This window comes from Palaemon carinicauda, chromosome 18 (assembly GCF_036898095.1).
Source record: "Palaemon carinicauda isolate YSFRI2023 chromosome 18, ASM3689809v2, whole genome shotgun sequence".
NCBI lineage: Eukaryota > Metazoa > Arthropoda > Malacostraca > Decapoda > Palaemonidae > Palaemon > Palaemon carinicauda.
Genome location: NC_090742.1, coordinates 24,028,791 through 24,044,469, shown reverse-complemented (window position 1 = coordinate 24,044,469; position 15,679 = coordinate 24,028,791). Strand labels below are relative to the sequence as shown.

At 36.4% G+C, this 15,679-nt stretch overlaps 1 protein-coding gene across 3 annotated transcripts in view; it reads right to left on the bottom strand.

Annotated features, from left to right (window-relative positions):
- Nucleotides 1-15,679, bottom strand: part of LOC137657721 (solute carrier family 40 member 1-like) — a 63,761-nt gene that overhangs the window by 34,454 nt on the left and 13,628 nt on the right. For 2 of the 3 annotated variants that reach the window (XM_068392156.1, XM_068392155.1), the window contains exons 2-6: nt 6,543-6,796; nt 5,196-5,332; nt 4,772-4,886; nt 3,376-3,500; nt 1,639-1,753 (exon numbers count right to left, since the gene is read on the bottom strand). In XM_068392156.1, the coding sequence (XP_068248257.1) occupies nt 1,639-1,753; nt 3,376-3,500; nt 4,772-4,886; nt 5,196-5,332; nt 6,543-6,768 (718 nt within the window). In that variant the 5' untranslated portion in view covers nt 6,769-6,796. Of the gene's footprint in view, nt 1-1,638; nt 1,754-3,375; nt 3,501-4,771; nt 4,887-5,195; nt 5,333-6,542; nt 6,797-13,059; nt 13,206-15,679 lie in introns of those variants that run through there. The other variant, XM_068392157.1, reaches the window with a different exon arrangement.

The window sequence follows — 15,679 nt, the reverse complement described above, 5'->3', positions numbered from 1 at the left end:
CAGAAGAGACAGGGACCAAGGATTCCCCGATTCGATTCCCTTGTAGGATGGAATCTTCGGGATCTTGAATCCTTCTGTGGAGCCTTATTCCTTTTTTCCCGGTGGCAATGTTTATGTGCTTGCGGGGAGGAATGGGGCAATGGTGACCTGTCCAAAAAGTTTTATTCCTTTTTACTGACAATTGCACGTGTGTAGGTGAGTCTGGAGCGATGGCACACAGGACGATGCTGGTGCTTAATATCTGCCTGGAGAGCAGGCAAGCGCTGGTTCTTAGACAAGAGCTGGTGCATTGGATCTGTGAGCCTTGACTCTTTGGCAAGAGCTGGCGCATGGATCCGGAACCGTAACTGCACAGAAGGGTGCAGGAAAGTGAGGAAGAGCGCTGGCGCGCAGTAAGGCACTGTGTAGTTTTGTGCGTTCTCCCTAAAATGCACCGAAGCGTGTGACTGGTTGCGCCAGAGTGGGAGCATTGGCGCGTGTGTGAGAGTACTACGTGGAGACTGTTGGCGCGTGCGTGAGGAAGACCATCGGTGTCCGCATGTAGAAGACCGTCGGACCGCGCGGAAGGCTGTGTGCGCGCACTCAAGATTATGGGAGCGCGCACGCGCGAAGGCCATCGGTGCGCGTGCGCGGTAGACTGTTGGCACACGTGCAGGATACCATCGGCGCCCGCTCGCTGAAGAAAGTTGGCACACGTGCAGGATACCATCGGCGCCCACCTCGCTGAAGAAAGTCGGCGCCCGCTCGCTGAAGAAAGTCGGCGCGCGCGGGAGACCCTAGGTGCACGCGCAGGGAAGAAAGTCGGCCCGTGCACACAACTGTTGCCACGCGCGGGTGCAAGACTATTGGCGCGCATGCAAGACTATTGGCGCGTGCGCGCAAGAGCACTAGCGCTTGCGTGCTTGGAAAATCATCGGCGCCCGCGCGCGCGGAAAATCATCGACGCGCGCATGGGAGACCATCGGCGCCCGCGCGCGGAAGATCGATTCCCCTGTGGCGGCCGAGTTAACTGATACAGTATATGCCGACGGGAAGACCGATAGACCAGAGAGGGAGAGGTCGTTCCCCACGAAGTGGAACTGTGCTGGCCTTGCTACTACGCAAGTGTCGTTGTCGTATATGTATCACACACACAGCACAAACACTGAAAAGGAAACTTACCACATTTCTATACACATATATATACATAAACATTAAGAATGTTTATATATATATACAAGTACAAGAAAAAGTAAATTAAAAGACAAAAATTAATGGCAGTCCAAAATAGGCAAGGAGGGAGAGAAGAAACAACCGCTCTCGCTCCGGGCCAAAAGTAAAGTGAGCTCAAGCACAGGTGTGTGAGGGGGGGGGGGGGGGGTAGAAAGCTACACTCCCCTACCCCCGCTAACTAGCGGTGTGGGTAGTAAACCCTCGTTAAATTTTAATGGCTCGTCATTTCAGCTACGCCGAAAGTAATACCCCTATTAAATAGCCTGGTTTGTATTCCAGTTATGGAACAAATAAGGATTTTCATCCTCATACAGGACCATTAAGTTAGGATTAGAATTCTTTGAAATTTCAAAAAGAATCCATGAAACAAATAGCCTTACGTATCTATAATTATGGTTTTAATCTTTTAAAAAAAATATTGCTTACCAGCTAGGAGTGCTTGGTCTTGTCCACAAATAACAAGGATCCAGTCCTTCTCAATGGTTAACTTTGATCCAAGTGTTCCAATTTGTGCAATACAAGCAGTTAATATCACAAATCCCTGCAAAATGTAAAATAAAAGCAGAAGTTTACATATTTTAATAACAAAATGTGGTATTTCAGGATTTCATTGATACTACAGTACATTTTAAGAATAAGAATGAAATGCACTTTGTTCATCACCAATTCAAAAGGTAATTCATACAATTTCAAAAGGAGAATAGTTTGATCCATGTAAGGTGTCGGGTTAGTTTTCAAAACAAATTGCATTGTAACCATGGAAAGATACTCCTTCAGGACAATCTTCTGGCTTACCGAGATATCAACGGGTATATTCAGCAATTTGGAGCTATAATTGAAACTAAAGAATATTAAATTCCCTAATAGTAATCTAGTTTGGCAATTTATTCCTCAGATGCCATATGGGTATCCTCTTGCATATAGATATTCTCTTTGTACCATAGAATGAATCACGTACCAGAAAATTAAAACTGTACACAGTAATTGCCAAAAAGCTAAACTAAAAGACAATTGGCTCTTTGCCTTTTCTTCAACAGAAAATCAAATATAGGTGCTTGTCTGTTCTGCTAGAGCTGACAGATAGAATAATGTAAGATCGTCATACTTGAGAGAAGAGAAGAAACCTTCACTAAAATGGAAGAAAATTTCTGAAAATATTCTCTGGCACCATTAAAACAGAAGTGATCTTCAAGAGAAATTTTGCGATTTACCAGGCACTATCTTGATTCACTTACATCAATATCAGAGATGCTGGAAATATCCCTATAAAGTGGAGCTTCCATTTGTTTAGTTAATTATGTCCAGTATAGATTTAGCATAATAAAGTTTAGCCCACAGACCTTGAAAAGTTAATTACTGTACTACAGATATTTACATACAAAACAATACAAATACTGTATTGCAACATGAGTAAAAAGCCCCTTGTATTCTTGAATAGAAATGACAGAAGAATTACAGCCAATATAAGCCCCTTTGAAATTGCAAGGCAAACGATGCAAGTGTGTACTGTAAAAGATGCTCACACTACAGACGAGATAAGAGAAATAGGAAGGCCTGTAAACCTCCATATGATAGCATATGGGTAAAATTATCAAAATGGTTACTTGTTTTTCTAAGGCAATGAATTCAATGCTAGATCTTAACAGGGTCTATCTAGTATAATATACAGTAGAGTCAATTACATGCTAGTGTTAAACATTACTATATCTTCAGCTTTATGTGAACACAACAGTCTTACATTAGATGACTATCAGTAAAAACCTATGATGTCTCAAGTTTTCATAGCACTGGGTGAAGGATCAAAGAGAGTTGCTAAGTCATTTTGTGTTTTCCCACTCTTCAAAGGCCTTGAGAAGGTCTGTGAAAACATGAAAGCACCAGACAACTCGTTTCAATCCTTTCTGGATGTCAATAACAACTACATTACAGTAGATATGAATCTCACTAGCTTACATACAAATGCTTATCAACTATGCCTCTAGAGCTCAGGGTGGATACCTTTCAACCAGTCCAATGATAATCCAAACAAAAAGAACCTAATAATCATTGGGACAGAACTTTAAAATTTCCAAAAATTAATCTGCAAATGCATAACCCATAAAATAAGGTTAAAATCACAAAAATAATTTCCCATGTACTTTGATGTATATTCTGAAACATTACCTCAGCAACTATAAGAGCCCAGCCATCCCAAGCCATAAAGTAGTCTCGCCGAGTTGTCATCACCACCAAAATGGCAGCACATACACATACCATTAGGTTCTGCACACACAAGCTCACCTGTGCCACTGAAATGAAAGAAAAGGGGTATAAAGGCTACTTAAAAACTGCATATTTGTCGCTCAAACATTCACTCTTTATATCACCTGTCATGAAAAGCATCCTCCTTATAAAATCAATTACTTGCACTCAAAGTAAACCAAATATTTAATATTCAATCTTAAGCTTACAATAAAATCAATCAATGTTATAGTTATAGCTGTTTCAGTACAATAATGTATTTCTGTACTATTACTACTACTATCATTAACATTTTCATTATTGTAATTATTAAGACCAACATTATTACAACAACAATAAGAGTGAAGCTGCAACCTTAATTGGAGAACCAAAAGGCTGCAAACCCTAGAACCCCCATAGGAAAACCAGTCTAGTATCAAAAAGAAGTCGAGAAAAAAATAATAAAAAGGTAAAAAAAAAATAAACTATGCAATCACATGTCAACCTGCTCAACAAATAAACATTTTCTCTAAGTTTGAAGCCCTACCAATTCAAATACCATACAGAATTTTATTAGGAAGATTATTCTATAATTTGGACTCTGCTTCATTAAAACTTCTAGAATACTCTGTGGTGCGGAGCTTTATGATAGAAAAAATTATTAAAAACTAAACTACATACAGCACCTAGTAATGCTATTAATAAATGAATAGTATTATGGTCTGGGATGATAGAATGCAAGGGACAATCAGAATTATGAAAAATATTTTATAGCTTGTTCTATGAACTCTTTGCTAGATATAACTCCCAATCAAGAATTGAAAACTATTAGACTAAGTTAAAATGAGAGTAGTCTGCTGAAAGACAGATAGAAAAATAATATTCAAAACATGGCAGAGTATAAGTACTGTACAGTATTTTAAAAATTTCCTCAGGATAGGTCACATAAAACTCTTAAAACTTTCTAAGAATACTATTTTTTTTTTTTAAACTGAAGAGTAGGCAGACTAAACATGTTTATGAAAGTGAATCTGCTATAAAAAGGGCACTAATAATTATAAAAGAGCTGCTTCCAAATAGTTAAGAAATTATACCAATGAAAAGAGCTGGGTGGGAAAGATTTGATATCCTATACTGTAACTACTAACAATCATACTGTACTTTAGAAAAAGTACTATAAAATACAAAAGTATAGGCCCATGAAGATTGCCCAATAAACACTAAATAATACATACATTTCTGTATTCCATAATAGTGCCCATTAACTGAACATGCAATATGTTAAATTAAAATTTCAATAATAGGCCAACAAGTAATCCAAATGCTGTTTAATACTCACTCTTAAGCCTATTAGTTTGGTCAACTAGTCGCCCCACAGGAGATCCAAAAACGATGACTGTTAATGCAAGAGAAGCACCATAAATAGCTGCCAAACGTAATGACCCTGGGGTTACCTACACACAGTAACAAGAAGAATGCTTTAATGTTAAGAATCTATTAATTTTATTTTATTTCCTGAATTTTCAACCACTTAAAATTAATGTAGTACATAGTTTTAGTATCAAAATACACAACCAGCATAAATTCTATGACCTTTAAAAATTAATGTTACAGCCATCTTTCTAAAACTAAAGGTAAAGGTGTCTGGTTTCAGTACTAGCCAGACACACACCAATGATATTACAAGGGTGTCACCACTATCATTGCCCATCAAGAAATAAAATAATATTTCCCACAATTCAACATGTCCTTTATATACTTACTTCAAAAAGAAAGAGACCTCCTGCAAACATCCACATTCTGTCTCCCCACGATGAAAGGAAGTGAGAGAGGTACACTTGGAAACGTGCTGTCTTGAAGATCCTAAGGCATCCTTCATACTTAGATGGGTTTACATCATCTGCCAAAACACAAATTGGCTGTTAAATTTGCAAGGCAACGACTTAAGGAAAGTAGATACCAAAAAAAAAGAGTATTTAGCTTAAAGACCTCAAGAAAGATAGTCCATGTAACATTGTACCTGCTGATCATCACTCAATAAAAGTATACTTAAATTAACTGTGTACTGATAAATCCCCCAGCAAAGATAGCATTAGTAAAACTGTGCAATTAACCCCAGCAGTTAAATATTAGAAGAAAGATCATAGAATATAGTCCTCAAGCAAGAAATCACACATTCCTCAAGCAAGAATTTACATAGAGTATACTAAAAAAAAAAAAAAATCTACAATCATGAAGAATCATTAAGGTTTACACTTAATACATGAAAAGATGAAAGAATAATCTTAAAATCTAAAATTTTCAGCACTTACTGCAAGATATTACATACAAAATAAAATAGCACTAACATTATTCAAAATAAATGTTAGCAACATATCAGAACAGTTAATATTGCACTCAATGATTAATATTACTGTGAACAGAGAAGGTGTTCATTCAATGTATACATAATCAAGATAAAACATACCAAGAAATATGCATTGTATGAAGTTGATTGAAAAAGGTAGCCAGATGAAAGAATGAATAAAAGAACGTTGTAGGGTTGAACAGTTAGGGTGTGTGGAACATAGAGTTTGCTATGGGTTATAAGGTGTCTAAAAGCAAAAGTAAAAAGCGTTGTGGCACCATGTTGCTGGAAACCCCCTATTATGAAACAGATATAGAGGCAAAATGAAGGGTGTAAGGTTATAGAAGATAGCTTGGTTATAGTGTAACAGAAATGTTTTAAACAAGACAGAGGACAGTTTGATGGAAATCGTTTGATTCAGGAGTTAGGAAAGAGAGGAGAAGACATATAAAGCAGTGGATAGATGGATGGAAAATGTAAATGAATGAAAAGAGTACTATGAAGGAAAAGCTGCAACATCCAGAAGGAATGTGTGAGTGGAAGGATTCAGACATCAGCTTAATAGCATTGGGACTTTGTGTGTAGTGGTATGGAGTGGATAATTGAAGTTTTTCACATATGAGGGGTCATTCATAATTCAGCAATGAAAATCACAAATGTGGCACAGAAAATTTAATTTTTACCTGCCCTCCCCCCTTGTTAGTAAAAACTAATAAATATTGAAAAGCTAGTGCCCATCCATGTAAATATCAAATACACATACCAATGCCACTGTGTTCCTTAGATTTCGTGACTGGCAAGGTTTCTTGATTCCCATCTTTACGCTCCTGAAGTAGTGAGACACCGTCTGCTCTCGGCTGCGAGGATTCTGCCCCATCAGCATTTTGTATAGAATTCAAACTATCATTCGATTTTCCAGGTTCGTCTGCCGATGCACTCTCCAGAGAGTGTGTCCGACCCTCAACCTTAGCGTCCTTGGAATCAGTCATATTGAAGGTCACTTCATTAAATTTGTTCCTGGAATTATGAAGATTATTTTCGTTAACTAGTTAAATATGAGAGTTGATGCAGGAAGAATAAGGTATAATACAGAATCGTAATCATTAGGCCTATAAATAATATCCATTTTAACTGTAAATCTATTTTTTATATTTATAGTAGCTTATCTGTTTTGCTAAAATCCTATAATAATTATTACTTAAAATATGCACACAAAACAGAGAGAGAGAGAGAGAGAGAGAGAGAGAGAGAGAGAGAGAGAGAGAGAGAGAGAGAGAGAGAGAGATATCTTGTTTTATCAGTTCACAGAATACTAAACCTCGAATGGCCTTGAATAAGAAATATAATTTATAATAATTGCTGAATCACGCCGCCTGTGTTGAAGAATACAGTAAATCATTCATTTGAGAAACAATTACTTCACCACACGGTGAAAACAACGCAGTCATGTTCTCAAACCACCAGCGGCCATGACTTGTGCAATCATTTTCTTCGTCAAAATATTTATTAATGAAACTCTACGCACTCTCTTTGTTGATAAAAGCGGACTTTTGACATCATTATATACTGAGGTATAATCTTACGTATGACAAAAATTAAGACTTTTTTTTTTCTTACAGCACAGTGAAACCCTCAATTTGACAAATTGAACACCCAAATTTTCGAATCAGTATCAAATTATAATTACTCGCTACGCTACAACCCTGGTTGGAAAAGCAGGATGGTAAGCCCAGGGCTCCCAACAGAAAAATAGCCCAGTGAGGAAAGGAAAAAAAAGTTAAATTTAAAATAATTTATAAACAAAAACAGCATTAAAATAAATATTTTCTACATTAACTATAAAAGCTTTAACAAAACAGGAAGTGATATTAGATAGAAAAGTGAAATTGAATGTACCCTCAAGCAAGATAAGCTATGGCTAATTTTAGCTCCCATTGATTAGATAATTTTCAGACTTTAGACTGTTTGTTTAATGTAATTTCCCTCTCCATTATCCTCTTGAGGATTACTTACTTTCAGGGATGCTTGCCTGGTCCTATCACACTAGGGAACCCTTTGCACTACAGGACCTAAAAAATCAGTTTCTTGTATAAACTCGTATTTTATGTATCACACACTTGACCAAGGTCTATAGATATAAGCACTCGACTGCTTGTTTATTGTCAAATCCACACTATCGAAGTATTTATCTTCAAAAGTACACAGTAATAAACAATCATTCTACTCAGGTATTGTATCTCATTATCTCACCATGACTAAGAACAATGAAACAGGGCAGTGTTGCTTGGTACAGCATACAAAATGATGTTACCTGTTAGTACAATATGTAATACAAGATACGATAGAGCTAGGGAAAGTTCAAGCACTATAGTATTATAGTAGATAAAAGATAATTATATATTTATGTTGAAACACCCATTTTATATATATATATATATATATATATATATATATATATATATATATATACAGTATATGTATGTGTATGAATACATACATAGCCTACATACATACATACATATATGTATATGTTTGTGTGTGTATGTATATATATGTATACATACACATACATATACTGTATAAATATATATATATATATATATATATATATATATATATATATATATATATATATATATATATATATATATATATATACATATATAAATATACATACATATATGTACACACATACATATATATATATACATACACACACACACACACACACATATATATATATATATATATATATATATATATATATATATATATATATATATATATATATTGTTGTTGCAGCAAATGGTGGAGTGGAAGCAGATGTACGTCAGAGAGTGAATGAAGGTTGCAAAGTGTTGAGGGCAGTTAAGGGAGTAGTACAAAATAGAGGGTTGGGCATGAAGGTAAAGAGTTCTATATGAGAAAGTGATTGTACCAACTGTGATGTATGGATCGGAATTGTGGGGAATGAAAGTAATGGAGAGACAGAAATTGAATGTGTTTGAGATGAAGTGTCTAAGGAGTATGGCTGGTGTATCTCGAGTAGATAGGGTTAGGAACGAAGTGGTGAGAGTGAGAACGGGTGTAAGAAATGAGTTAGTAGCTAGAGTGGATATGAATGTGTTGAGGTGGTTTGGCCATATTGAGAGAATGGAAAATGGCTGTCTGCTAAAGAAGGTGATGAATGCAAGAGTTGATGGGAGAAGTACAAGAAGAAGCCCAAGGTTTGGGTGGATGGATGGAGTGAAGGAAGCTCTGGGCGATAGGAGGATAGATGTGAGAGAGGCAAGAGAGCGTGCTAGAAATAGGAATGAATGGCGAGCGATTGTGATGCAGTTCCGGTAGGCCCTGCTGCTTCCTCCGATGCCTTAGATGACAGCGGAGGTAGCAGCAGTAGGGGATTCAGCATTATGAAGCTTCATCTGTGGTGGATAACGGGGGAGGGTGGGCTGTGGCACCCTAGCAGTACCAGCTGAACTCGGTTGAGTCCCTTGTTAGGCTGGGAGGAACGTAGAGAGTAGAGGTCCCCTTTTTTGTTTTTGTTTCATTTGTTGATGTCGGCTACCCCCTAAAATTGGGGAAAGTGCCTTGGTATATATATGTATATGTATATATATATATATATATATATATATATATATATATATGTATAATATATACACACATACATATATATATACATATATATATATATATATATATATATATATATATATATATATATATATATATGTATAATATATACACATACATATATATATATATATATATATACACATAAAATATATAAATACAGACACATATATATATATTTATATATATATATAAATATATATATATATATATATATATATATATATATATATTGTGTGTCAACATAAATTTATATTTAGCTTTTATCTACACGACCTTATACTATAATTCGCCAGCTTGAGGAAAGACCTTGAATTGCAGTGTCCTTATCTGAAACGTTCATAAATTACACTCTCGCACTTATGTATGACAATCAATACATAAACAAGAGATTATTCATTGACTATCTAAAGTGTCATTTATTTAAATCAATGGGAACAATTTTAATATAAAAGTAATTACACTAAGTAATAATAATAATAATAATAATAATAATAATAATAATAATAATAATAATAATAATATGCCTCTAGGGGGAAATGTAACTTATACTAGGTTGGATGGCAATTATAAAATGAAGAAGTGGGGGGTTGCAAAGAAACTTTCTAACGCCTACAGTGTACTATGTGAGGTGCACTGGCGGCAGAACTCGCACAAGGAGGCACCTTTCTAAAATCTATGACAAACCACTGCACGCGACCATCTTAAAAGGAGGATCAATTGAAATGCTTTCTTGGTACAAATTACAAATTTCATAGTCCTAAAAATAAAAAAGGCAAAAAAAAAAAAAAAAAACAATGTGGACTCGCAATTTTTTTTCTAGTCATTATTAAAGGTGTCATGTTCATAACTGGTTAGATGTGGTAAAGGCCACCGCAAACTCCAAATGGTGTCTTGCATAATGCATGTTGGCTGCAAGGGATCAATGGTCTAGATTCTCGAGTATTTTCTCAAAAGCTCAGCATTTCCATAAGATTACACAACTGAACCCTGAAAACCCCTGACCCCTCAGAATATATTACAAGCTGGACTGGTGTCATTATCCTTACAAAGAACATTGTTATTCCTTACAGTTGTTAGTATTAAACAGGAGATTTTAAACTGCTTCTTTATCGGTGTTAGGGAATAGATGCATAGAAACTAACTATACTCGTGTTGTTAATGGGGCGCATTTGCACCGACTCGCAGCGGTACCCTTTTAGCTCGGAAAAGTTTCCTAGTCGCTGATTGGTTAGAATTATCTTGTCCAACCAATCAGCGATCAGGAAACTTTTCCCAGCTAAAAGGGCACCCCTGCGACTCGGTCCAAATCTGCCTCACTAAAAAAGAATTGACTATAGTAACTAGTTTATGATGCTGGAAATCTTATTTACGAAACTTTAGATATTAATGATAACTTCCTCCGAATATCTAGTAGAGTTCGTGAACTAGGTAGTTACTGGGCTGTGTTTTGTCTCTAGGTGCTCAAATGAATAGCGTAGTAAGAATCATTGGATATTGCGTTAGAAACATTACTTTTGTTAAGAAATAGCTGGATGAATTAATGGTCTGTCAAGAAACTTGTCATCAACTATTATAAGAATTGACTACTGTAACTCTACTAAGTCAGAACTAACTACTGTAACTATTACAACTTGACCAAAGTACTACTTAAAAGAGGGGCAAGGCTGATAGGTGTACCACCCGAGAAAGGATTACTCCTGTACTGATTGGCATACACTGGACTACTATCAAAAGGTAAAATAAATTTTAAAGATATGTGCAATGACTCAAGGTATCAAATTTGGACGTCCAAAATATTCATTGATATCTATGCTAGATATCTAAATATTTAAGAGAAATAACACACATTGGGCAGTCAACAAATCGTGTCGAGAAGACTTGTTACCCCATGGTTTCTAGATATTTGAGACAAGATGCACCTCGCCTGCGTTCTACACTCTAGTCTAGAGTATCTAGAAGATTTTAGAGCTTTCTAATGCGCGTCAGAACAAATGCGGCCCCAAGAATATATAGCAAACTCCCACTACACATCAAGACTGATAATTCTAGAGACTTTCAAGAAAATTAGTCTAAGACACTTAAGTTTCTCGCAATGCTACGACCAAGGTCTATAGAATACATGTATGTATTCTATAGACCTTGCCTATGATCAAGGTCTATAGAATAGGCTACGACAATTAACGCGGACTACTCCATATGATTCAATAATTACTTACTAACAAGTCTTAGTTCTGCAGACCACTGGTCTATTCCGAGCATAGCAAGTGTAAGAAATTAGCCCTTAAAAAGTAAAAATATGTAATTCTTGCATTTTTCAGGATTAGTATAATTATAGCCACTTTCTCATATTTAAAATACTTAAGAATATACTAGTATTTAGTTTTTAAACTATATCCATCAGCCTAGTAAAAGTTGGTAAATTGTCAGACTTGCTAAGTTTTATCTCATATTCAGAGATTGGAATCGGATTAACAAGTCAACCACACAATTTGTTTTTATTGCCCCATTAATCACACACATAACATCACTGGTTACAATGTTAAATCTCTTCAATAATATTTTTGCAAGTGTGGTTTAGCACAAATCCTATTCGAAATAACCACAATAGACCCAAATACCCTAATAGAATTTCTAAATTGCTTTTAAAGAATTCTAGAAATATATCGCCTAATTCTTAGTTACTATAACCGCCTGATAGCCTTCTTCATTCATATTTCCCATTAGACCAGTAGAAGACACTAAAACTTACAGGAAATAATGAAACTAAATTAAAATTAAACAGAAATAAGGACGGCATTAAAAAATATGAAAAAAAAAAAAAAACATCGGTGACATTAACATATGCGGCCCCAAGTCTATACAATATGCTATGACGTGACATCCGAATAATTGAAGATATTAAGGCTTTCAGGGGAAACTGAAGATATTAAGGCTTTCAATAGGAAACTAAAGATATTAAGGCTTTCAAGAGGAAACTGAAGATATTAAGACTTTCAAGAGGAAACTGAAGATATTAAGGCTTTCAAGAGGGAACTGAAGACTCATATTCTGCGAGTTTTGACAGTGATAATCAAACAGTAAGCGAACAATAAGCATTGAGAAATTTTAAATGCTCCAGAATGAACATCATTAAAAAAAACGATCGTACAGGTCCTGTAGGGTGTAGGGTTCCTCTACTGTACAGGACCAGATAAGCAGCCCATAAAGTGATGTAAGTAACAATCTCGTCCTGATATCTCGTAAAAATTCTTAAATTCAAGTTATCCGAGTGTTCAATTAAAAAAGAATTACAGGATATATTTTCATTAACACTGTTTACAACTTTACATAAAGAAATGTTTGGGCAAAATTTCTATTAAGAAACTTGTGAGTCTCCGTTATTACCAGAATTGATTATTCCAACTATATCAATATGTTATTACCAGAATTTACTATCCCAACTATATTACGCTTAACCAATAGTACAATTCAAGAAGTGGTACAACTAAACACAATAAACAGCAGAACAAGATAAAAAGGGGTGTTCCAATCCAGAAAAGATATAACCCTGCGCGGATTTAGCTGCACTAGCTGCCTATTAATGCTAGGATTATGTACAATGACTCAACAAATTATCAGAACTGGATGTCTAAAATACTTACTATAAGTAGATTTCCTAAACACCACAAAGCCAACACAATCTTGTCGACAAGGGACAACAGTAGTTGTGGTTGGTTTCAAGTTACTGGAGCCAAGATACACCACTGTGTTCTATAACTTTCAAATATGAGGCACCAAGATTGCACAAGTTCCCACTCCACATTAGGACACATGGTGTAAAGTTTTTTTTTTTTTTTTTTAGAATATGTTAGAGACTTCCTGTTTTTAAGATAAGTTTTAGTTTCGTAATTTGGGTAAAGGTCTCTTTGTAACTTTTTTATTTTTTCAAGTTTTCATTCGAATTTATCTTCACTTTTTCTATTACACAGACTGCGACGTAGGCCTATGGTTCTTTTTGTTTCGTTTTTTGACAAGAAAAGCAAGTTTAAAAGTTATAGGCAAGTAAATAAACTCTCTCTTAATATGACTTATTTGAATGAAAAAAAAAACTGAATAACGAGACAATGGCTGAAGGAAATTAGACCTAATAACCGAAAGTAAGACTTGTGACTTGGAGAACCGAATAGAACTTGAAAATTTCAGAGTTGAAGGAATGACTTAACAAAAATTTACAACAGAAAGAAAGAGTTATATATCATAGCTGAATAAAACTTGAAAGGCCTAATAGCTGAAGATAAGATTTAAGAATTGACATAAAAATAAAGACTAGATAAGACTTTAAAGCAGAAGGAAAGGTTTGATCACACTTCACAACTGGAGGGAAGACTTTCGTAAGCTTAATAACTGAAGAAAAGACTTAGCATTATTTAGCAAGGAAAACTTAGCATTGCCTAGCAAGGAAAGACTAAGCATTGCCTAGCAAGGAAAGACTAAGCATTGCCTAGCAAGGAAAGACTAAGCATTGCCTAGCAAGGAAAGACTTAGCATTGCCTAGCAAGGAAAGACTTAGCATTGCCTAGCAAGGAAAGACTTAGCATTGCCTAGCAAGGAAAGACTTAGCATTGCCTAGCACTTGGTATTATCTAGCAAAGAAAGACTTAGCATTGCCTAGCAAGGAAAGACTTAGCATTGCCTAGCAAGGAAAGACTTAGCATTGCCTAGCAAGGAAATACTTAGCATTGCCTAGCAAGGAAATACTTAGCATTGCCTAGCACTTGGTATTATCTAGCAAGGAAAGACTTAGCACTGCCTAGCAAGGAAAGACTTAGTATTACCTAGCAAGGAAATACTTAGCATTGCCTAGCACTTGGTATTACCTAGCAAGGAAAGACTTAGCACTGCCTAGCAGGGAAAGACTTAGCATTACCTAGCAGGGAAAGACTTAGCATTACCTAGCAGGGGGGAAAGACTTAGCATTACCTAGCAGGGGGGAAAGACTTAGCATTACCTAGCAGGGGGGAAAGACTTAGCATTACCTAGCAGGGGGGAAAGACTTAGCATTACCTAGCAGGGGGGAAAGACTTAGCATTACCTAGCAGGGAAAGACTTAGCATTACCTAGCAGGGGGGAAAGACTTAGCATTACCTAGCAGGGGGGAAAGACTTAGCATTACCTAGCAGGGGGGAAAGACTTAGCATTACCTAGCAGGGAAAGACTTAGCATTACCTAGCAGGGAAAGACTTAGTATTACTTAGCAGGGAAAGACTTAGTATTACTTAGCAGGGAAAGACTTAGTATTACTTAGCAGGGAAAGACTTAGTATTACTTAGCAGGGAAAGACTTAGCCTTGCCTAGCAGGGAAAGACTTAGCCTTGCCTAGCAGGGAAAGACTTAGCCTTGCCTAGCAGGGAAAGACTTAGCCTTGCCTAGCAGGGAAAGACTTAGCCTTGCCTAGCAGGGAAAGACTTAGCCTTGCCTAGCAGGGAAAGACTTAGCATTACCTAGCAGGGAAAGACTTAGCATTACCTAGCAGGGAAAGACTTAGCATTACCTAGCAGGAAAAGACTTAGCATTACCTAGCAGGGAAAGACTTAGCATTACCTAGCAGGGAAAGACTTAGCATTACCTAGCAGGGAAAGTCTTAGCATTACCTAGCAGGAAAAGACTTAGCATTACCTAGCAGGGAAAGACTTAGCATTACCTAGCAGGAAAAGACTTAGCATTACCTAGCAGGGAAAGACTTAGCATTACCTAGCAGGAAAAGACTTAGCATTACCTAGCAGGGAAAGACTTAGCATTACCTAGCAGGGAAAGACTTAGCATTACCTAGCAGGGAAAGACTTAGCATTACCTAGCAGGAAAAGACTTAGCATTACCTAGCAGGGAAAGACTTCGTATTACCTAGCAGGGAAAGACTTAGCATTACCTAGCAGGGAAAGACTTAGCATTACCTAGCAGGAAAAGACTTAGCATTACCTAGCAGGGAAAGACTTAGCATTACCTAGCAGGGAAAGACTTAGCATTACCTAGCAGGGAAAGACTTAGCATTACCTAGCAGGGAAAGACTTAGCATTACCTAGCAGGAAAAGACTTAGCATTACCTAGCAGGGAAAGACTTAGCATTACCTAGCAGGGAAAGACTTAGCATTACCTAGCAGGGAAAGACTTAGCATTACCTAGCAGGGAAAGACTTAGCATTACCTAGCAGGGAAAGACTTAGCATTACCTAGCAGGAAAAGACTTAGCATTACCTAGCAGGGAAAGACTTCGTATTACCTAGCA